The following is a 25,644-nucleotide window of genomic DNA, read 5'->3' as shown; positions in this document are numbered from 1 at the left end:
TTTTTCAGCTTTAGTGGCGACAATCTTCGCTTTCCCAAAGGTTCTCTTTGGAACTGATATTTAAAATTACAGTGAAAAGCATTTTTTGAATGACTGCTTCACAATAAAGCAAGGGAAGACGTCTCAGGTGGCCATGAAACTGCTTGTCGATTAATTTTGAACCTCTGAAAATAGGGGTCTGTGTATAAAAATGACTGTAATTTCTAAACAGTTAATGCAAACTTTTTGTATAATCCCTTGAATTAAATCTTGCCAACTTTGACCAACAATCTATGCACATAACACTGTAAATCCCCCGTGGTTGTTATAAGAATCCAAGACTCCAAGTTAAAAAAAACTAAATTTATTTTACACAATCACGGTTATTTACACAATTACATTTGGAACCATACTTAATATATGATATATAAGAAAATAATGTGCAAAATATATCATGATTTTCAAACTTGTGATTTTACCCAGCAATGCTATTTGACACACATACACACACTTGATTTTTTTTTTTTTTTTTTGCCACATACATCGTAACGCATCATTTCCATTTCCTGAGTTTGAGACCTTTGCCCCCCAGACTCACACCTATAGCCACACAACCTTTTTGCATAAACATCTGAAGCAATGATTGTGTCAGATCTCAATCAGCCATACATCTAGAACTCAGAGCATATCATATGATGACTGCATGTCACACGAATGTTTCTACAATTATGACATATACAGTAATTACAATTACACAGTAACATGTTGTACACCTCACACAAAGTTTTTCCTAAAATAAATTGATCAACAATTATGCAGTTTTAGTGCAACTTATCTACTTCATCTAACACAGTGCAGTACGTGGATTGGTCTTAGGGGTAATTTTCACACTTCAGCAGACTGGAGACATTTACTGACCACTGTTTAGCTGTTTGTCACATACATTACAAGGCAGGCAAACTGTAATCTGTCACTTCTGTTTGGTAGACAGTAGCTGTGCGTGCTGTTTTTTTTTTTTTGTAGTAATATCTGACATTGCACAGTGTTTTAGTTTTTACAGTGTGAGTCTAGAATTCAAAAAAGTTCCCAAACACTAAACCAAAAACTACAGTAAACAGTAGCACCCTATTAACAGCTTACATTATGTAACATGTATATGGATAAAAAGGTATTTGAAAGATTGTGTCAGGACAAAAGCAAGAGGAAGCGACAGCTGTCATCGTACCAGCTTTTCAATAATTTGAATATTTCAGTAGGTGACAGGTCATGTTTGTCAGCATTCTTGTGTGTATACTGTGTGTGTGTGTTTGTGTGTGTGTGTGTCAAAGAAGCAGAAAACGGTAGTGTCTATGAAGTAGAGCAACTGTTACAAAATCAGATCTGCTCCACTAAGTGATAGCTTTTTGAAGCAAAATTTCCAGATTGCTGAGTTTTTATTATGCCACATGACTGTTGATCCAAATACTCATCAGCTACGTGCTTTTGCTTGTTGCTGATCTCTCCACTGTCAGAGACAACATTGTACTCTGGAATTATTCCGGCTGGCACAGCAGGATATTCAAAAGGAATGAACACCGTCAGGTTTAATCATAACCTGCAGTAAAAAAAAAAGTTGTCCTGTGACTATAAAAGCAGCCTACAGGTTATTTCATTAACTGCAAAAGTTGACACTAGTACTGCCAGTCAATGTGCCAGTCATTTCAGATTGACGGAGTGAAACTCTAGTTTCGGAAGCAGCTCATCATGACTCAGAGGTGATTTCTATTCATTTGCTGGATTAGATGTTTAAAAGAGAGAAAGGTCATTGCCACTGCCACAACTACTAAAAGTGTCTCTGTGGGGTCACTTCATCACATCAGTTGATGATGCCAGCAAATGTATTAATTGGCAGAGGAAGTCCTTTGTTCATGTACTTGCTCAGTCCAGCATCTTTATCCTCTTCCAACTTGTATTTGGACCTCATTGTTTTCTGGACACAGTATCCTGGATCCACACAGGGCGAGACCTCGATGCTAAAACAAAAACATATTTAACATGGAGATCAGTTTGGACTGCGTGGAAACTAATTAGCTCCCGAACCAACTGCAGCTCTCTTTTACCAACTAGTACTGTTGTAGTTGTTAGCAATGTAGCATCACACATTTTTTCCCTTTACCAATGAGACACCAGGCAAAATACACTGACAATACAACTTAGACTACATTCTTTTACCTCTGCACATTTCTGTAGGTCCTGGAATCATCTCTGTCCAGTATAACAGTGAAAGAACGTCTCTCCAAAGTGCGAATTTTAATGTTGCTGGTTCGAAACTTTGGCGGCTCCTGCAAAATAATGCACTTTGTTAAAAAATATTTGCACATATATATATATATATATATATATATATATATATATATATATATATATATATATATATATATATATATATATATATATATATATATATATATATATATATATATATATATACATATACATATACATATACATATATACATATACATATATATACATATATATATATATACATATACATATATATACATATATATATATATACATATATATATATATATATATATATATACATATATACATATACATATATATACATATATATATATATATACATATACATATATATACATATATATATATATACATATACATATATATACATATATATACATATACATATACATACATATATATATATATACATATACATATACATACATATATATACATATATATATATATACATATACATATACATATATATATATATACATATACATATATATATATATATATATATATATATATATATACATATATATATATATACATATATATATATATATACATATATATATATATATACATATATATATATATACACATATATACATACATATATATATATACATACATATATATATATATATACATATATATATATACATACATATATACATACATATATACATACATATATATATATATATATACATATATATATATATATATACATACATATATACATACATATATATATATACATACATATATATATACATATATATATATACATACATACATACATACATATATATATATATATATATATATATATATATATATATATATATATATATATATATATATATATATATATATATATATATTAGGGGTGCAACGATATTCGTATCGATATTGAACCGTTCGATACAGTGCTTTCGGTTCGGTACGCATATGTATCGAACAATACAACATTTGTAATTTATTTTATCAATTTTCCTTCTGACCATGCTGTCTGTGTTGAGCGCTCAGTGAATCTGTGTTCGACTACTCCGCCTAGGCTGCACTGTCGAGCGCAGATCCACTGAGCGCTCAACACAGACAGCATAGTCAGAAGGAAGAGCGCAGGGCAAGCTAGCGAGACAGAAGTTAAGCTCTACTTGCAACAGGCAAATTGACCCTCATTCAGATCTGGCGTTTGGAATTATTTTGGTTTTCATGTGACGTATGACCCTGAAGGTAAGCGAGTCATGGACTAAAGTAAAACAGTATGTTGGATGTGCCATGCAATGCTCAATTACATTGGTGTGAACTAGTGTGTTAGCGCAGTTAGCTCGTTAACGTGTTGGCCGTCTAGCCCCATGCACGGAGCGATCGGCGGTAGCTCGTTAACGGAGATTTGCCGTGTTGTGGCGTTAAGGTCATTTCAACGAGATTAACCTGAAAGCACTAGTGGGAACACAACGAATATGACTGCACATTTACGCCGACATCATCCTAGTGCAAAGACAAGTGGAAGCAGACAAAAAAAAGCAAGCATGCTACTAACTTTAGCCGAGTCATTTAGACAGCTGTTAGCACATGATTCTCCTTATGCTGCTGAGAATATAGCCCAGAAGAAGCGGATAGTATAGCTTTTATTTTGGAAAGAGCCATTTCTCTGTAATAAACTCTCTTTTCCAAAGATGAGTGATTCCTCAATCAGATACAGGGCTTGCAATATCGCTAGCCCGACGTCCTGGAGCTAGCGATTTTTTTCAGTCGGGCTACCAAAATCTTTCTCTTCCCTGCCCGTCGGGCTATTGTAGGAAAAATATATGTCAATGCTTTTGCATTCTTTCAGAAATGTAGCTGGGTAATTATGTCATTGGCATCGGTGAGCCACTGTCAATATGTGACATATTGAAGTCGCGTTTGAATTTGCGCTTGTTTTTTTGCTTTCACTTTGCAATCGTGCGAACTGTGTATAGAGAGCGACAGCACTGATCTGTGAGTGATGATAATTTGTGCACCAATTCCTCTGACATCGTCTTATTAATCGTTAGCTTACTATGCAAACATGACAAGTGAAATCTCCCGCAGCTTACACATGTGAGAGGTTGATCGCGCAGAGAATCGCTGAGCTTATGTGAGTGCGTGTGTAAAAGCATTTCAGTTCTGCTGAGCCAAATAAGACAGGTCAGGGTGAAGAAGTGACAGCCAAAGAAAAGCTTACCACAAAACAGAGAAGTTATGACAAATCAGACTATAAGGCAAAAAGAAAGTGCAGCTTTATGGTTTCATGGACAAAAGAATTTCTGTGGCTGCGATATGACGAGCTAAATAACCAGGGCTGCACATAAGTGGTCCGCAGGTGCGCATTCGCTGTCAAAATAAAAAACACGCACAAGGGTTAGGGTTAAATTTAAAAACTGTACTTTTGAGTTAAAATATATATTTATAATTTTAATAAATGACAAATTAAAAATGCATGAACATTTTTTGTATCGAAAAAATATCGAACCGTGACACCAAAGTATCGAACCGAACCGTGAATTTTGTGTATCGTTGCACCCCTAATATATATATATATATATATATATATATATATATATATATATATATATATATATATATATATATATATATATATATATATATATATATATACATATATATATATACATATACATATATATATATATATATACATATACATATATACATATACATATATATACATATATATATATATATATATATACATATACATATACATACATATATATATATATACATATACATATATATATATATATATATATATATATATATATACATATACATATATATATATACATATACATATATATATATATACATATATATATATATATATATATATATATATACATATATATATACATATATATATATATATATACATATATATATATATATATACATATATATATATATACATATATATATATATACATATATATATATATATATATATATATACACATATATACATACATATATATATATACATACATATATATATATACATACATATATATATATATACATACATATATACATACATATATATATATACATACATATATATATATACATACATATATATATATATATATATATATATATATATTAGGGGTGCAACGATATTCGTATCGATATTGAACCGTTCGATACAGTGCTTTCGGTTCGGTACGCATATGTATCGAACAATACAACATTTGTAATTTATTTTATCAATTTTCCTTCTGACCATGCTGTCTGTGTTGAGCGCTCAGTGAATCTGTGTTCGACTACTCCGCCTAGGCTGCACTGTCGAGCGCAGATCCACTGAGCGCTCAACACAGACAGCATAGTCAGAAGGAAGAGCGCAGGGCAAGCTAGCGAGACAGAAGTTAAGCTCTACTTGCAACAGGCAAATTGACCCTCATTCAGATCTGGCGTTTGGAATTATTTTGGTTTTCATGTGACGTATGACCCTGAAGGTAAGCGAGTCATGGACTAAAGTAAAACAGTATGTTGGATGTGCCATGCAATGCTCAATTACATTGGTGTGAACTAGTGTGTTAGCGCAGTTAGCTCGTTAACGTGTTGGCCGTCTAGCCCCATGCACGGAGCGATCGGCGGTAGCTCGTTAACGGAGATTTGCCGTGTTGTGGCGTTAAGGTCATTTCAACGAGATTAACCTGAAAGCACTAGTGGGAACACAACGAATATGACTGCACATTTACGCCGACATCATCCTAGTGCAAAGACAAGTGGAAGCAGACAAAAAAAAGCAAGCATGCTACTAACTTTAGCCGAGTCATTTAGACAGCTGTTAGCACATGATTCTCCTTATGCTGCTGAGAATATAGCCCAGAAGAAGCGGATAGTATAGCTTTTATTTTGGAAAGAGCCATTTCTCTGTAATAAACTCTCTTTTCCAAAGATGAGTGATTCCTCAATCAGATACAGGGCTTGCAATATCGCTAGCCCGACGTCCTGGAGCTAGCGATTTTTTTCAGTCGGGCTACCAAAATCTTTCTCTTCCCTGCCCGTCGGGCTATTGTAGGAAAAATATATGTCAATGCTTTTGCATTCTTTCAGAAATGTAGCTGGGTAATTATGTCATTGGCATCGGTGAGCCACTGTCAATATGTGACATATTGAAGTCGCGTTTGAATTTGCGCTTGTTTTTTTGCTTTCACTTTGCAATCGTGCGAACTGTGTATAGAGAGCGACAGCACTGATCTGTGAGTGATGATAATTTGTGCACCAATTCCTCTGACATCGTCTTATTAATCGTTAGCTTACTATGCAAACATGACAAGTGAAATCTCCCGCAGCTTACACATGTGAGAGGTTGATCGCGCAGAGAATCGCTGAGCTTATGTGAGTGCGTGTGTAAAAGCATTTCAGTTCTGCTGAGCCAAATAAGACAGGTCAGGGTGAAGAAGTGACAGCCAAAGAAAAGCTTACCACAAAACAGAGAAGTTATGACAAATCAGACTATAAGGCAAAAAGAAAGTGCAGCTTTATGGTTTCATGGACAAAAGAATTTCTGTGGCTGCGATATGACGAGCTAAATAACCAGGGCTGCACATAAGTGGTCCGCAGGTGCGCATTCGCTGTCAAAATAAAAAACACGCACAAGGGTTAGGGTTAAATTTAAAAACTGTACTTTTGAGTTAAAATATATATTTATAATTTTAATAAATGACAAATTAAAAATGCATGAACATTTTTTGTATCGAAAAAATATCGAACCGTGACACCAAAGTATCGAACCGAACCGAACCGTGAATTTTGTGTATCGTTGCACCCCTAATATATATATATATATATATATATATATATATATATATATATATATATATATATATATATATATATATATGTACATACATATATATGCTTGTGGTATCTGGTCAACTCACCACAGTGTTGTTTTTCGTCTTTACGGAGGTTTCATTTATCATCAGTGTCAGACAGTTTAGATCTACAACATAAAGGATAAGAAAACACAGAACTTAAAAACGTATTGACAAAACTACTGAAAGCATGACTCATTGAGAAAATTCTGCACCTTCTGCTTCATTGGAAGGAATGGCATTGATCCGAGCACCTGTCATCCTGACCGAAATCCCTTCATCGATGTCACGGCCACTTAATGTCACCTGCACTCATACAGAACCACGACACAAACAAGTGAGAATGAGTGGTTATGCATTCACACAAATGCATCAACACAAGCTACAGAATCAGGAGTGGGAAATTTTTCAGCACATCTTCTGGTAACTGTTAAGAAGTTTGGCTAAACTAGCACTAATAGCAATCCAAGAAAAAAAAAGAAATTTACCTTTCTGTAATTCATTGAGACCATAGCTCCGCATACCTCCCCCGAGCTCTTCCTGTGTTTATCTCCTTGTTGGTTAGAGGAACGTGGTTAAACTTGACTGTGCACAGTTACAGTAAAACATAGAATACTGGGAAAAACACTTCTAAGAACAATTTACCTCTAACTGACGCAGTGATATGCCTGAATTCAGGGAACTCCATGTCCAGATGGGTAAGAAACACTTCCTCCACTGGCTCCTTCGTCATGATGTTGAATGAGATCTAATGGAAATGACACAACGTTTAAAAAATTTGTTTATATTTGAAAAAAGACACTGACAATGCTCACATGCATTGTGTTGAATAAATTTTGTTTTCACTGATGAAAAGAAGAAAAAAAAAAGACCACAAAGAAAATATGTAATGTTACCTTAACAAAGTAGATAGCGAAGTAGACCGGCTGCTGACCAGTACGGACATAATAGGAAATTATATCAGAGATGAAGGGCTCTTTTTGCCTCTCGCTGCTTGCTTGTTGCTATAGAAAACAAAAGACCTGTAAAATTAACCTGACTGCACAATGTTGTAACTGCATAGTCATTTTGATTGCACATCAATCAACTGTATCTGAAATAGATGTCACTAAATAGTCCACGAAAGGCAGGAAATGCAACAGCGCTTGTTAATTTTGGTACTATGCTAAAGCTACTGTTCTTTAAGTTGACAGTTTCAGAGTTTGTGTTTCAGTTTGAACTCTTATGCACCATACGAACCCAAAGCGATGGCATATAAAACTTTATTTTACATATGAATTTAATCTAAGTATGAGGAAAAGAAAGAAGGAAATAGCTTTGCCAGAGTATACTGAGAAGTTTCTGCAACGAAGAAACTTCTTCGTTTTTCAAATGCCAAACTCACATCAAACAATGAACTGTAACAGTAGTTTACATGCATGTATATCACTGTTCATTTTCCAGTTTCAGAAGTCTTCTATTTCCTGTTTGAGTTTACAGAGCAGTGTCAAGAAATCTTTGATATAAGCTTACTTTACTTGTGGTTTCAGTGAAATCAACATATTTATTTTCCTCACAGTATGTTATGCAATGCAATTTCCTGTGCTTTACCTCAAGCACTCCAACACACACTGCCACTGTCTACAGTAATTCTCCACTCTCATTTAGTTATACATTTTAAGTATCTAACAAAACCCTGCTTTTAAATATGTTTTATCGTACCATTTTAGCCAGGTTGGGAATCATTCTACCCAAGCTCTTGATGTTGCAGTTGTACCATGGGTCAACGTTGCTCAAATAGGAACCAAGAGTGCAGGAATCCCCCTTGGATTGTTGGTGGTTTTCCTACAAACAAGGAACATGGAAATGAAACCATAAATACCTTAAATGTGGCTCATTACATCAAAGCACCAATCCACTACTGCAGAGAATAAACTAAACTTTGTGAATATGAAGTTTCACATACTGATCTTCTGGTTAAACAGAAGCCATTCAGTTTTTTTTATCTTTTGAGGTTTGTTATTTACCAAATAATCAGTGGTGTGCTGAAAAGAGGAAGTTCCCTTACTTTAACTGGGGAGCTGGGACTCTTGGGACTGCAAACAGGGATGTAGTAAAACTGGAGGTCGACTTTCATTGTGAGAAAAAGCCTTCGTGCTTCCCTTTTTCTGCAAAAGCAAACCAGAGATTCATGAGGAGTTTAAAGTGTGTTGAGCATGATTGGATTTTAACATTTAGCCAGATACCTACAATAGAAAAAGTACTCTTGATTCATAGACCAGTAATAAAGTAAACTAAGTAACTGTGAACACAAATTGTAATTCAAGATTTGATGTAACGATTTTCCTCCTACTGTAGCTTCCTATTGCTGTTATGACATCATTTTATTTCATTTTTCAGTTAATGTACCTGCACAACTGTCACACAGTTAAAATATGTTCCCTAAAATAGAAAGAGCGGTCATTGTTATACTACAACAAACACATTTAACATCACACAGAAATACAGTTTGCTTATATCCTCTATTTGAATAATCTGAGCTTCTCATGCTTACTTTAATTTTTCTCTGTAAAAAGACATTCCAGGTACTGTGTACTTAATCTAGTGAGAAAAAACCGCAAACAAACACTGACCAGTAAAGTCATGAGAAAGAAAACCTATGTAGCTACATGTAGATTTAAACCACAAGAGACAGTTCCCAGCTGCATCTGTTTAGACACTGCTAAATTTGCTCTGTTGGTTTCTGTCTCGAAAGTGACTACAGTATAGCGTAATAAAGTAGCAGAAATCATAAATGATGTGTCACAGCTTGCAGTAGCAAACAAATAAAAGCTATATATTTGGCCACATAAGAACCTAGAATACTAAAAGCGCCAAAGCAAAATTGGTCAATGCATCGTCATCAAAAACTGTATTCATTGTGTGATGTGAGTAGTCCCTCACCTGAAGAAGTAATAGGCTTTAGCTAGGCGGCCCAGCACCCTATCAGTCCCCATGATGACTATCCTGGCAGTAAGTTGTCTCTGCTGCTTGGAGAAGGGGTTGTGCATCACACTGCTTCCTGCTCTTCTCTGCAAAGTCATCCCTCTTCTTCCTCCCCTCCCTCCACTTCCTCCCGCTCCTGTGAGGCTTGCCTGGTCCTCCATATTTTCCTGTATCAGCACCATACTGTCTTTTACGCTTGGTTTCATTTTGATGCCTCCGCGCCTCAACAGTTTTGAGTCTTGCTCACTGGAACAAGAAGGTATGAGCATTAAATCATTGTATGAACGCTTCCTACAGTATGCATGCTGTTGATGAGGACCTTTAGGTACAACCATATTTCACATGACTTTGGGGGCAATTTACATGAAATACTGTGGCTCAAAAGCATGCTTTGGAAAACAGACCGGAGTTTTGCACTATGCTACAGTACAAAACCTGCATATTAAACCATGCAAACTACAATGAAACTTGTTATTATGACGAAATAGAAATTATTAGATTTACTTTTTGGATTGTTCCCATGGTCCAGTCATGCTGACGGCATCCAAAGATGGCAGTTGGGACGGCTCAGTGCTGGGCGGCAGGTCCCTTTCAATACCGCTGTCGTTGGACATAATGGAAAAGCGCGTCATGTCACATGGCATCATGTCAATGGGCGATTCACCCAACTCGGGGTCCTCCTGCTCTTCAATGATGGAGAACTGTTCTGACATGGAACTGGATCGAAGCCACTTGGCCAGCTCTCGCCCTGTCAACAGTTTGAACATTTGTTATGCACATGCAATACAGATAATGTTACTCATATGGAGTCATATAGACTCATATACACTGAGCTACAGTATGTGAGTCCTTTCAATAAATGTCACATCTGGTCTTACCGCATTACTTACTGACAGTTGTCATACTTTTGTCTACACAATCACATGACTACTTCAGATGCTGCTTTAAGTCACATCTTCAACAAACTAGTTTCCCAATTATGTGTGAATCTTTCAGTAGGAGTCCTTAGTTGTGCTCAGAGAGGTATTCTCTATTGTGCCAGACTGCAGTGTACACATTTAGTTTTAATTTAAAAATCATTTAAAATTTCAATAAACGTACACTCGCTTCAGCTATAGTCACTCTGAGGGCTCCACTGATTCAGTTCAATATGGGCTTAAATTATGTTGTTGCATTAAGTGTGTTAATCTCTGATAAGTGAAATCAGTGTTAATTAATGTTCAGTGTCAGACTGACTCTTGTAGTTTGACTTTACTGGTTTCAGGTATATTAAAAAGTGTTATTTGGTAACTGAATGAAATCATATCTGCACTAACTATTTAAAAAAGCTTCTCTTTCTCAATAAGCTTTGATTTGGACTGAATTTTTAACTATTACTGTTGCGAGAAAGGACAAAAGGTAGATTTGTGGAACAAAACCAAACTTGGCATCATGTTTCTAATATCAAACAAGGAAGCAATTCAGCAAAGATATAAAAACATATTTTTTCCCCTTAAGTCAGATGATGGATTTTTTATTTTTGGTGTATCACCCAAGTCTCGGCCTAATTCATCTCAGCTTACTGTTTGCAACAACATCCTCTAGAGTCCCGCCAGCATTAAGAGACACTCACAAATATCCAGATCCGCTGTCCACAGGTGGAAACTCATCTCTGGGTTAGGAAGAGGGCAGTCACATAGTGGTCCACCAGACAATGGTTCTGCAACACACACAGCGGAAAGCAGAGAGAGGAAGAGACCAAAACTGTCACAATGAATATTAAAAAAAGCACTCGCTAACTCTACAACTTCCTCTGTGTAAACACCCCTGTCTATCCTTCAGTGTTCCAGCTGTGATGAAGCCAGGGCAGATTCATCAGATAAACCGATGTGATAACAGCAGGGAAAAGAGTGTCATGAAAATGTATACCTGGAAATACTAATAATACATACAGCTGACTTTACACATTGGCCATGGGGGAAACAGCTAAACAGAAGGTCGTGTTTGATCTTAGCAACAGGCGATGAATCCAGGCCACATTGTTATATAAAACATGTCCATCAGAGATAATGCTTGAAAAATACACTGACTGGTTTACAGTTCACAGCTTGGTTAGACTGAGATTTGGCCCTTTTAATGTTGAGATGCTTTGGACACACCAAATGAAGAGCTTCTGTCATACAGTTTGCAACGACATAATTTCTACACTCGTTCATTTTTGTTGATTATCCTGCTATAATTACAACCCAACAAAGCCCTAGAAACTTGCAAAGGTCTATTTTTCCCAACCACAATAATTTTTGAAATGTGACACTGCAGGCATTTTTGATCTGAATGTAAAGAGTACTCACAGATTACTTTAGTAAAAAAAAAACCAAGAGCCTTAGCATTTCAATACTCCCCTGACTGCAAGCTGAAAAAGCCCTGAATGCCCAACAGGTCAGCAGATTCCAAGCTTAAGATGGTTAAATAAGGGTAGTTAGGACTATAAAGACTATAAATTATACATGTGCACCTTCTTTCTACTTCATGGAGACTGTAATGACTATTTTTATCAATTAATATCAAGAGAGCAGGTACACCAGATGTTATCACTTCTTGATTTTTCATTTTCCATTTGGCTTCTGCCTCTTGATGTGACTGTGGTTCTTGAACTTCTTTCACTTTCTTTCATGTCTACCTAAACCTGTAAGTTCATGTATGACTCAGACAGACGAACCTTGGCCAACAGAAATGTGGTCTGGCACAGCTCTGCATTTGCTTTTCAGAGAAATCCTACCTGAGTCTGCATTGGCAAGAATCTCGTTGTACAGCTGGAGAAGACGGCTCCTCAGCACTCCCCCCTCCCCTCTGACGCCCTCCTCCAAGCTCTGCTCTAGCGACGCCAACACTTCCTGAAAATATGGCTCAACTTCTTGCCCCATGTCCTGTTGCAAAACAGACAAACAACTGGCTGAACACACACGCTCTCGGGAAAATAAACATATACAGATGATGTATTCATAGCAAAGAGGTGAGAGGTCATAAATGTGCGTATGCCTGCCCCTGTGTGTGTTCTGCTGAGGTGCTATCTTAGGACCGGTGCCAGGAGACATTTCCACCATGCAGCTCAGAAACAACACCCCGTTATTCATGATGTTTGGTATGACTCTACACAATTTTATATCCAGCTGTTATATAAGAGCTCCTTCTTGCCACCAACAGAAACATGATTCAAGCATGTCACTTGAACTAGGTCAGGCGCATGATTGCTTTGTGCACCCTTCATCATTGACTTGAGCCTCCCCACAAGTGTAATACATATTCACGTCTTGTCCTTAGCGGGCGACCAGCGGCGGTGGTCTGCCGCGCAATTCACGTGATAATAAAAAATACAGAATATCCTCTTCGTATGACTTAGTATTATTAAAAATAAATAATTAAATGGCTTTCTACAGAACCTGTTAAACTCAGCAGTGCTTCCTCAATGCTTTCGCTAGATCGTCATCTTTTCTGCAGTATGTTTACCCAAACATCCGATCTTACTTCTACCAATCACTGACTAATTTCAACTGTAATTCTCAGAAAATTTATTCTGCATGAGTGGGGAGAGGGACCAGGATGTGTTCACACTATGTGAGTCACATTTGTCCTAGATGGTGAAGTTCAAATGAAACAGTGACTTCTATACCAGGTCTAATTAAAAACAAACAAACAAACAAACAAGTGAGGCATATAGAAAATGTCCACATTTAACTTTACACTGCTACAAAACATAACTCCAATAATAAGAACAAGTGTACTGACCTTGAGGGCTTGAGCGAGTTTTGGCCCATGGCAATGCTCATCTCCTAAAGCAGCCTGTATAGAGTGTTGTACCACACTGCGCATGTGATCTAGAGGATTTAGAAATTGACCTGAAGATGTAGCTGATACCTCAAAATCCCCCGACACAACTGTTACCAAGGACTCAGAGAAGACCTCTGGTTCAGCTAAAACAAAAACCCTGCAGATATAAAAAAAAGACTTAAAGACTGAACAAAGAAGACAGCTGAGGAAATGTAAATATCCAGTTCTAAAAGGGTTTAACTCAATCAATAAGTACATTATTTAGAGTTAACTCACCTCTCTTGGAAGGGATAGTGCACGGTTTTTAATCTCTGCTCAGCTATGACCATCCTCTGGTACATTAGACCTGTAGATTAAAGCAGCATTAAATGGTACTATATGGTTGCAATAATCATAAAAGAGACAGGTATAAATGTCCGTTGATCTTAAGTCCAATGGAAGTGAGTTCCACAATCTTAAAAGCACAATCTCTTTTGACCCTGATCTGCCTCAGCAGCTGTTTAAACATGTTGTTCTAACATATACAAGCTTCTTACCCCATATTTTAAATTCAATCACTATGTCAAGGTCAGAAATAATACCTGGAATGAAGCGTTCAGTTTTTATCTGTCTTGTGTAGCTAAGGCCCACAGTGCAATAGGGGTGAGGAAACGTCAGCAGCCTCTTACAGAAGTCGTAAACCCGCTTGTAGAGTTCATCTGGAATATATGCTGTCTGGAATGTCACCATTAAGGACACACACACACACACACACACACACACACACACACACACACACACACACACACACACACACACACACACACACACACAAGGTTTACAATACAAGTAGAAGTCACAACTACAACTTTGCGTTTATGCTTATGAATGATAATTTTCTCAGTGTTGTTAAGTCAATTTGTTCTAGGAATTAAAACACAAAATTCTCAAAATTCTTCTATTAGGTGCTACGGACATTACCATAGTGAAACACACTACTTTACATGCTTTAAAAGCAATGCGTGGTTTTATTTTATTTTTGCAGTCCAGTAAACCACTTTATAAATATTGAAAAGAATAACCACACATATATCAATTAAATGTATTTAGCTATATTCACGTTAACAAAACCAAGCCTAGAATGCAAACAAACAACAAGAAATAAGTGAATTAACAGAAACAAACAGCTCTTGTGTACCTTTTCACAGAGTACTAATGCGGCAGACAAACCATACCTGGAAAATGGCATACATCAGTGTGTGGAGCAATGGGATGATGCATTTGCGAGAGTCCCATCTCTCCGCCTGCAGAGATAACACATCATATGACAGGGTGCACATATTTCAATAAAATAATCCAATTTCAGTTTCTATGAATCCCAGATAACTGCAGTTTCCTTTGTGTGAAAAGGGAAGCATTTTTTTTTCAAAACCTCCAGTGTTTGCTGTCAGCATTTGTTGGTTTATGGTGATGTTTTCCTTTAAAATTGTAATTTAAGAGTGTCAATGGTAGTGCTTCAGAGACTTAGAGATCAAGTACCTTTTCCAGCTCCTTTATCAGTAACCACACCAGAGACAAGCTACTTGCAGGATTCTTTTGAACCTTCTTATGAAGCGTCCATCTCAGCATCCCTGCACACACATGCACAAACACACACATGCACGCATGAGCTTTTAACACAGAAAACTAAACACACTCACCAAAGGTGTCAAATTTTTCTCCATACCAGTGCAAATCCAAAAGATGTTGATGACTACCAACAGACAAACACTATCACATCTTTTACATCTGATATTATTTTGGATAAGGCGATTGAGATTTTTTTCTGGTTTGTTTTTACCTTTGTTGAAACAGTCAGATTGCTGCAGCTGGTCGGTTTCTCTGGGCAGCACAGCCTGGATGCTCCGGTAGAGCTCTGGCTCTGGAACTGTAGGGGAGCCGTCAGCTGATAATAAAAGTTGAGACACTGGGAGTTTAAGTCTGAAAGATTCTGTTTTAAATTTGCATAACTGAGCTTTGTGTATAGTTATTTGAGTGGGTGATCTGTACCTGTAGGCTCCATACTACACATGTTTTTTGAGCTATCCCATAGGGCCATGTTGGTCAGGTCTCACACACATCATGTGTCCATCAGCTGTAGACAGGAAATAGACATGGAAAGTGAGCGTCACTTATGTTCTGTCATGTCTGCGTACAAACACTAAGTGGACAGACGGCCTTTCACTCTGCCTGTCTAAGGGCAGAGTGAAAGGCTTGTTTTAATACCAGCACTGTATGTGTTTTCAGACAGTGACAATACATCTCTATTTCAATGTATCTTCAGAAGAGACATGTTTTGCATTTGTGTATGGTAAGTGTTCAAAGTCTACCTACGTGAACACCTACACACTCACACACCTCACACCACATACTGAAGGTTAACAGATAAAATAATTAGAACTGGTTCCACACGAACAACCTAAAAGCATTAAAAGTGTCTATAATTAATACAGCCTACTTCCCGTGCTTAAGTTACTTTGTAGAAAGTCCCACACAGGTTTATGAGTCATCTGTAAATCTCCCGTAATACAAATTCATTGTGATATTTGCCCAAGACTGAGAACTAACCACCCATTGTGGCCATGGTTAGTTTAGTTTCAGATCCTTTATGTTCATGATAAATGGTATATGAGATCAGGAAGACACCCTGTTTTTCAAGGAACTGTTGCAGTTATGGAGACAGCTTGTTATAAATATTTGCTCTCTTCACTACTCAGAAAAATGCTGAATAAAATAACTGCAGCAGAGAAGGAGCAAAAGACGGGAGCATAACATACCAAGACTCACAGAAATAAAAATATGACAACTAAGTGTTTTCACTTAGAATCTATAGTAGATATCCTCTTAGTATCTAACAAATAAAAACAAAATCTCAAAAGCTATATTCTTAGTTTCATACACGATGGCACTATAACCAAAAAGCATCCAAATCCATTTCTAACACACAAAGTAAAATAGAGATAATATAACATAAACTTACCCTGTTCCATATAGGGACAGGCAAATATATCGCCCAAGTCTGCTATATTCACGCACTACACAGGCTGTACTGACATGTAAGTCACAGGAGTCAAAGAGACTGAAAGCGAGTGAGACCGTGAATCACACGCAAGTGAGGACAGCGATTCATTTCTGAATGTATTTCCTTTTGTATGAGGCTAAGAGTTGTGGGCACGAGCTCAGTTACTTTTGGTTACGAAGAAGGGAGGTGTGTGGAGGGGTGTGTGGGTACGTGTGCGTGTGTGTGTGTGTGTGTGTGTGTGTGTGTGTGGGGGGGGGGGGGTGTCTGTGCAGGTTTCTGAAATGAACGTATTTGGATTTGTTTCTATTTTTAGACTTCTTACTCATACCTTGGTTTCTCGCGTTTATAAACTTTTACACCTGCCACTTATTCTTCCATCTCTAAGTTTACCCATTTGACCTTTTTCCTCCCTTTCTCTCTAACACACACACACACACACACACACACACACACACACACACACACACACACACACACTGATTCAGGTCATTCAACTGAATGGGTCTGTACAATGAAAGGACTTAGTATGATGGATTTAGCCCTGATCCCTCTAAGAAAAGCAGCGTGTTCAAAAACAGTGTTAACAGCGCTGCCTCAGCAGTTCAACGCTGCCTGCTTGACCACAAGTTTCCGGTTGCCTCTACCATGATCACTCTCTTTCTCACTGTCTTTCATTCCCCCTTCTCTCTCTCACTCATTTTTTCTCTTCATAGATCTTCAGCTGTGCAGCTGGCCCCTTTAATACACAGGAGGGCTCAAGATATTATCTTCATTTTTGTGTTTCTCTAAGGTATAAACAAATGCAGACACAAAACTAGCCATGCATGCACATAAACATGCATCGCAAATGCATACATTGGCTCTCACTGACACACGGTTGCAAGTGTAGACTCTATGTTGGCTTTTTCAAGTGAAACCATTAATGCAGTACAGGAGCTGACACATACGTAGCACTTCCTTTCTGTCAAATGAGTGGGCAGACAATGCTCTATATTTAGAGAGAGAGAGAGAAGAGAAAGAGAGAAGTAACTTCAACTCAGAAATAACTTAAAAATAGATGTACCCTATCATTGAGAGCATTTCTAAATATGCAGTTTGAAAATCCCAGTCTGCAATAAATGCACTGCAAAAGGTGAGACGGTGGACTTCTAACTGCGTTACATTGAAATGAAAAAAATGTTCATGATCAAGGCATCGAACTTTAAGTCGTCTTATGTAGTCCTACCAATATCCATTACAATATCCATATATGGTATGTAAATAAATATAAAAGGTTTGTTTACACCTCCTAAAAAACACACTTGTTATTTGGACGTTCAGGTTTCTTCCAAACTATTTTGTATCAAGTGTTCGTTTGCAATCCTCATGCAGCAATATGTCATGTTTTTGACAAAAATATATATGCACAAAAATAATACAATGCTAAAATTTACAACTGCAGACATACACCAGCAAATACCCAATGTTTATTTAAAATGCATAAAATCACAAGATTAAGTCAAGTTAAATTTACCTAACACACATATGATCGTGTGATTTATTACACTCATACTTTTTAGCTGAAACAGAAACAAAGACAGGTAATAAACAAGTAACTACATGCACAAATACTATTCCACTGTAACAACTCACACACATATTGTGCCATCGACTTACCACTACCATGGTGCACCTTACAACAAAAAAGCCCTTTTTTCATTTAAGTAGATCACGTGATTGTTTGGTAGAGATGACCACATTCCTACTGTTTGCATAGCTGCTCTGACATTTTCATAGTCTGCAACTTTCATGTATTTAAATTCAGGACTGCCTGTGAATATAGGTAAGTTTGAGTTTATTGTTCTAGTGTTGTAAGTTTTGAAGTTTGGGGTTCATGCTTTAATTTCTTTACTATTCCAATAGCATCTTCTTCTGACAAAGTTGATTCTTTGATTTAGGAATGAATGAGAATTTCTTTATTAATAAAACCAAAAGCTTTGAAATAAACTTAATTACATTTAATTTGAATTTAATTAGATTTAATTAAATTAAAGAGTTCCCAAAGATAAAAAAGGTATGCCTTCAGTCTCGATTTACAAACACTGATGCATAAATCTGATGCCTGAGGTGACTTGTTACAACGGCAGCAAAAGCATGACTCCCTTTTGATAACTGTAATGACTTGTTGTTTTGCAATCCTATATCTAGGATGGTAACTAGTTTTCTCAATTTTTGCTTTATTTTTTTACTTTATTTCTCTTGACTAACTTCATTGTTTTTAACTGTGTCTCATTCCCATTCATTTTCTCATTACCAAAGCCCAAGGTGTATAAACAGTCCGGTTTTCAGCTTAGTTCCAACTTCACATGTTGTACTTCCTGTGTTTTTGCTGCGTTGTTCTGGATATATTATCACCATGTCCACAATAAAGCACATTCTGGCCCTGCCAATTTCACTGAAACCTTACAAATAACCCAAACAGTTAATAATTTAAAAAAATTAAAAAAAAAAAAAAAAGTAGGTCAATATAGAGGTCCCATCCTGTCACTTACCTTTTGGCCTCATGCCAGTGACACAAATTTCCCCATGAGTGTTGACAATTTACGGTTAATGCCATTCAGTTCCTGATTACATTACAGTACACAACTGTCTACACCTTTCTTGTACAAGCAGTCATTGGCAAGCGTTGCAGTGGTCAGCTGAAGCCTCGGACGGTGCTACCTAACAGAAAACAGGAGCGCTCATTTCTGTTGAGGCACACTGCAGACATCTCAGAAAACAGGAAGGGCCTGACAGCACTGTGTGGAAGTGTGCTCATAGAGCAAGAGAAAGGTGGTGTTTAGATGCATGCAGGGGAGGTGAGGCTATATGTGTGTCTGCTTGATTGGAAATCCCCAACCTAGGATAGCTTAGGGTCTTTTGACAGACACAGGTTTAATCGTCTCTCACATCAGAGTTGGACAGAGTGCAACAGTACATATCTGCACAATTTTACCCACAAGTAGACAACAAGTAATACCTGAAAAACAAGTGTGGAGTGACACCTTTTGGACTCGTTCACATAAATATTAATGCGTGTGGTACAGTGAGTTATCACTTACAGTAAAAAGCATAAACAAGTTCCTTGACTTCTTTTTTCTTTTCAGGAAAAAAAAGACATAGTGTAAAGTCCCACTGAAGTCAATTAAGAAAAATAAAGTAAAACCCAAAGCAAAAATTGAGAAAACTAGTTATCAGAATAACACAGGAAATGGACAACAATACAACCCAGAATAGACACTGATTGTCTGTTACTTTGTTCTACGTGTGAATTACTTCACATTGAGCAACAAAACAGTCCCTCTCTTCAATAACCAACAGTTTGTCATCTGTGATTACAACAAAGCAAAGGTAACTGAACACTGCTATAATTTTTCAGACACACACCTGCACAAGCGAAAGCTGCAAAGATATTTCAAAAACAGACATGTAATCTTGCATGAGCAACAAGGGATATCAATCAAATTGATTTCCTGCATCAACATAATGGACAATATGCGGAAGTCCTTTTGGGTGCTTGAATGTGCACATGTTTGTGTGTAAACTTGCCCAACAAGGAATTATCTCCTCCTTAGGGGAGATACAAATATTTGCAACAAAACTTTTAGGTTTTTAGTTTCAGATCGGAGGATCTGGTTAAGTTAAGTTAAAGGTTTACATGCACCAGGTATGCCTCTTAGTGTAGTATGCTAGATCCATCAGGCAACAGGAAGCTGGACAAAACAAGACAGAGAGAAGTTTCCCTTAAAGGTCTGCATGTGAGAGTTTGTGTGTGTGTGTCTGGTAAGGCCTTGCCTGTAAGAAGTGGGTCATTTGGACCACTAGGGTTCATGTGAGGATGTGGCGTTTAGCTTAAATTAGGTAACACGCAAGAACAAGAGTTTTGCAAAAAATTGTATTTTTAACCCAAATGACGATGAAAGCTAACACTTACTTGTGTGTAGTCACCCATGAACAAATACATCATGCCACGCACAAAGCACTTAAAACATAACTTGTACTGGCTGATATACACAAATTCAGTGTTTGCAAACTAGGAACTTTTTGTGCAAAACCCTTAAGGCTACAAGTTTAACTACACACATTCATAACACTGACTACAGTGCTTTTTTCTGCTTTTCCTCAAACATTGCTATGAAAGTGAAACTCATCTGAAATATTATTGTTACATTTGTTACACAAGTATTTTGGAACAGTGTTCGCATTCAGTCATACATCTAAATTCATTCAGCTCAATGATCGACAGCTCTGAACACAGACAGCATTGTAAGAACAGTACAGCTGTGACCTCAGACAGAAGACCTGAGGATAACCGGAGCACTGTAGAGAAGTATGAATGATTTATGTTTTTGGTCTTAATGAATAGTAAGCTATTTTTATAGACAGCTAAATCAGCTATTCAATCTTCACATGCAGTTCTGCCATGCTTGTTTGTAAAGACATCTTTAGAAAGAAGCAGCGAATAGGTTTCACATATTTTGTTTGCTTATATAGCCACAAATCAGCTGATTCCCTTACATGGCAACCAAGAAAATAGTCTGGCTGGGTTTCCTAATACTTTACAGTACTGTCCGTCAAACAGATGAGATGGTATCCCTGCTATCAGTCTATCTGTTTAATCAAGTGCAATGTCTCTCATACACACATGGCTAAAGACTGATTGAAATGTAATAAGAAAATTAATTTTATTCATTGACTGACATAAATGTTTGAGGTATGTGTTAGCAGTGCCCTTATTGAAAGTATATAGCCTATAGGGACTTTAACTCACATTCATGTTTTGATATATATTTTTTCAATTCAAGTAGTTGTTCTTGCAGTAGTCAGTAATATTACTGCAAAGGTCTCAACAACAAACATTGTTCGTTTGCTGCCCAAGATCACCAGTCTAACCACATATCAGATCTTATTCAGCCACAGTGGGCAAAAATGGGCGACAGTGAATCACAGCTGTAAACTTTGAAAAAGTAAAAAATCTTTTGGGGTAAAGTGACCCGCTGCTACCGCCACAGGATGTGCCAAGTGCGTCACATAAAGAAAAACAGCAGCACAAATAGATCTTCACACATGTGGCTACGATGGAGCCACTACTTTCCAAGGAACCCACAGTTGCAGAACTGTGCCAAGAAGTATTGCCATTTATTTTTATGTCCCTTAAAACAAACAAAAGGGTAGTGTCTCAAAGTGAGGCCAGTCTGCGGCCGTCTGTATTTTGGCATCTGCTATACGTGGAACTAAGTGTGTTTTATAATCACTTTCTGCAAGGTTGTGTTTTTGAATTTGTGTTTGGGAAAATTCAGCGGTTGTGTGGGCTAACACTGGTCCAAAGCTGTATCTGAAAACTATAAAGTGACAAAAAAAACTTTAGAAGTTTCAAAACAGAGCTTTCTCAGTAAAGTTCGCTATCTGAAAATTTACTCTATGAAAAAAAACAAGCCGTCATCGCACGCTTGTAGTGCAAAGTGGCACCCTAAAACGCAATGTTTTGTCCAAAAGCGTAACTGGTAGAGATAGTTCACTCACGATAAGGAAAGCCACAAATGCTCAAACGTGTGAAGCTGTTCTTACGAAAGCAGCTGCCATTTTGACCAACTTGTTTTGATTCATTTTAAAGTAAAGTAAAGATTAGGATTTATTTTATTTCCTATTTTCTCTCATATATCTCATATCTCTTATATATCTTTTATTTTTCCAACCTGCTTTAAAAATACACTTTTGTTAATATGTTTATTCAGTTTTCTCAATTTTCTTGTTTATATAACGAGTGATATAGAGTGCACTGTGGTTTGTAGGATGGTATACGACATATGGAAAATACATTAGTTCAAGTAACTGGTAGTGGGAAGTCACGCCGTCTGACTATGCTGCAAATTCTTAAATAAGCCGTAGAAGTTAACACAGCCTGAAGATATGTTGGAGGATGTTCTTCCAACTAAATTTAACAGCAGCTATTAAAAGGTTTATTAAGTTGTTTGTGACCCACAACACCTGAAACTACCCAAGTCCTTCCTGCCATGTCTTTAGGTTATGTGTCAAACCAACATGGCTGAGCCAAATTTGGCAAACAGCAAGCCAAATGTATTATATATTTAATTTATTGTATTTTATAATATATTTGTTCCAGAAGAGAGTTCTACATTGTCAAACATTTTTTGTTATTTATTCATTTTACTTTTGCTCCCCACATCACAAAGCTATGACATCACAACATGATCGATCAGTTTCAGTGTTGATCCTGGACCAACAATAATTATGATGATGCAGGAACAATCTTGACCCATCTTGACACAATTAAGACATTTTCTGTAGCCCGTAGCCACAAACTAAAGTATTTCCTTGAGCACTTTTTTTCCTCCTAAGAATTTTCTTCTCTGTCTTCAGCATTCCAACCAAACACTTCCCAGCAGAACACAAATGTAATGCATTGTCTCTAGCGCTATCAGTGCTCTCATGCGGGCCAGCATTCTCATCTGTTGGTTTTTGATCTACTAAACAAAATTAGAGATTATTTTAGAGATTATTGTTAGGATGCCTTTAAGATACATTTCCCAAAATTCTCCCAAATGTTGCCCTTAAGTGGTTGACATTTAAGAACTAAGAATCCTTTGTGGAGAAACGCCACTACATCAGCACATGACACTGACCCTGTTTTTGTTTCATGGCTTACAGCATGAGCATTATGTAGTTAATTATGTAATTAATTGTTTATTATTGTTATTTTGAACACATTAATAATTGATTACACAATAAGCATATTGGGTATAGTATATAATTAATGATTATTATTATCCTTATTAATAGAACTTATATAGGCAAGTTCTATTAAAGTCTATATTTAATGATTAATCATCCTTAAATTAAATAGGTAAGTTCTGTTCCACTGCTGACACGAGACAGTTTAAATGCGGTCCTGTGTCTCATGGTGCACCTGTTCTGGTCATCCTCTCAACACTCCAGAACATGTTTCTTGGCTGCATTATCTCACTGCAGGCATTTGACTCACCCCAGAAACTGTTTATGAGTGACCGCAGCATTGATAAGGTTATCTTTATAATGAACGAAGTGCAACTAATTTTCCTTATTCTGTGTATTTATATTATGATCATTTGTTGTTCATTCCCGCTATTGCAAGATACTCATGAGTTCCCCTTGAACACCGTCCAAACCAAAACCGCGTCAATGAGGTAATAGCCTAAATATTTTAAGCAGTGAAGTCACCCATCCTTCATCTGTCAGTGAAAAACCTCACCCAGTAGCTGACATCAGTAGTCTGATTTTAAGTAACATTACATTTCTTTTTGCTTCACTAGATATTGTTGCACATTTGCTTAACCAGTGATCACGATTCACAGACAGCCTAAAAAGAGACAATCATCCATTTTCCCCCCTCAAAATAGCTGCTGATTCACTACCCACAAATGACCATCTGCTTTCTTCAACTACAACTAACCATCATTCCACTTAACCCCAAAGTGGTGCCAGGAAGCTCAGATCTAAAACAAGGAAGCTGGAGGAAATGCCGGCTTACTTTTAGACTCAAACAGACACAACAGAGAGCCGGGGCTTCAATCAGATCAGGCACTGTTATCAAAATCTTGCTAATCTTGAAATAAACCGCCGCCCCCCTGTCTTCCCGTGTCACAAGCCAGGATGTGGGGAGGTTTTTGAACAGGCTAGCTTGCACGTAAGAGACTATTCAGAAAATATAGTCGGAATAAAAAAACAACAACACACAGCGCGAGAGAGACCAGGCACTGCAGCTGTCATGAGCAACAGCTACAGAATTTCTTGTCAAATATTTCTGCCTGGAGCTCTACTTTAAAACCACTGACATATCTTATCTCCATATATCACAGTAAGTGTATACTGCTGACAAAATCGTGTACCAGTGTACAAACACAAACAATGTTAAGGCAAAAAGAAAGAAAGAAAGAAAGAAAGAAAGAAAGAAAGAAAGAAAGAAAGAAAGAAAGAAAGAAAGAAAGAAAGAAAGAAAGAAAGAAAGAAAGAAAGAGAAAAAAAAAGCCAACATAAACAAAAAAGCATATCTCAAACTTAGCGGCCAATCTCTGAAGTAAAACAACAGCATAAACAATAAAAATACGCAGGCCATTTACAGTTTCACCTTAAACTGAATGCACAACTGCATGCAAATTATTTTTCATCACTTTCAGTATGTTAGCTACAATTTAACAGTCGTCGACACCAACTTTTGCGCGAGTGAGCAGCGGGTTAAGTAAACTAAAAATGTCAGCAGTTGGTGAAACGAAGATATTCTAGCTTTTAGGGAAACTTACCTAAAGTTGAGCTAATGCAGGAAGCTTCATTCGCTCTTCTTAAATTACTGTACTATTTCTGCGTCTCTGTCGCTTCACTCCAGTCATCTGTCTGACAGCAGAACAATCTGCTGACCACGCCCACTGCCCGGAAACCAATCAGAGCGCTTAACCAGAAATGATCATCTAAGCACGAGCTTTCGATAGATGACTAGATAGATGTCACAGATCATAATTGGTGTTTGTGGCAGTAAAGCCATTTTAAACTGTTTAATGCTGGTTTTACATGCATGTCTCTATATAAAGATATATATGTGAAGGTGTATATCTTTACTTACAGATGACCGCACGGGTGTCGCTGCATTTCAGAGGGTATTCATTTTTA

The 25,644-nt window shown here is 36.9% G+C and overlaps 1 protein-coding gene across 1 annotated transcript; it reads right to left on the bottom strand.

Moving 5' to 3' along the window:
- Window positions 1-953: 953 nt before the first annotated feature.
- On the bottom strand, window positions 954-25,368 carry pik3r6 (phosphoinositide-3-kinase regulatory subunit 6). The gene is made up of 21 exons (XM_085459716.1): window positions 25,281-25,368; window positions 15,954-16,038; window positions 15,745-15,849; window positions 15,444-15,535; window positions 15,140-15,208; window positions 14,507-14,639; window positions 14,202-14,271; window positions 13,884-14,082; window positions 12,877-13,024; window positions 11,731-11,817; window positions 10,623-10,866; window positions 10,077-10,364; window positions 9,202-9,301; window positions 8,856-8,978; window positions 8,051-8,158; window positions 7,800-7,902; window positions 7,643-7,707; window positions 7,370-7,460; window positions 7,221-7,282; window positions 2,191-2,300; window positions 954-1,991 (listed from the first exon to the last, which is right to left on the bottom strand). Exons 2-21 carry the CDS (start codon window positions 16,000-16,002, stop codon window positions 1,835-1,837), a joined length of 2,403 nt encoding a protein of 800 aa, XP_085315842.1. The 5' UTR covers window positions 16,003-16,038; window positions 25,281-25,368; the 3' UTR covers window positions 954-1,834.
- Between the last annotated feature and the right edge of the window lie 276 nt (window positions 25,369-25,644).

This window comes from Copadichromis virginalis, linkage group LG6 (assembly GCF_057382275.1).
Source record: "Copadichromis virginalis isolate Kocher_CV1m ecotype Utaka linkage group LG6, C_Virginalis_male_GT1.1, whole genome shotgun sequence".
Lineage (NCBI taxonomy): Eukaryota > Metazoa > Chordata > Actinopteri > Cichliformes > Cichlidae > Copadichromis > Copadichromis virginalis.
Note: the sequence above shows the minus strand (reverse complement) of the source record. Positions and strands in the feature narration are given on the sequence as shown.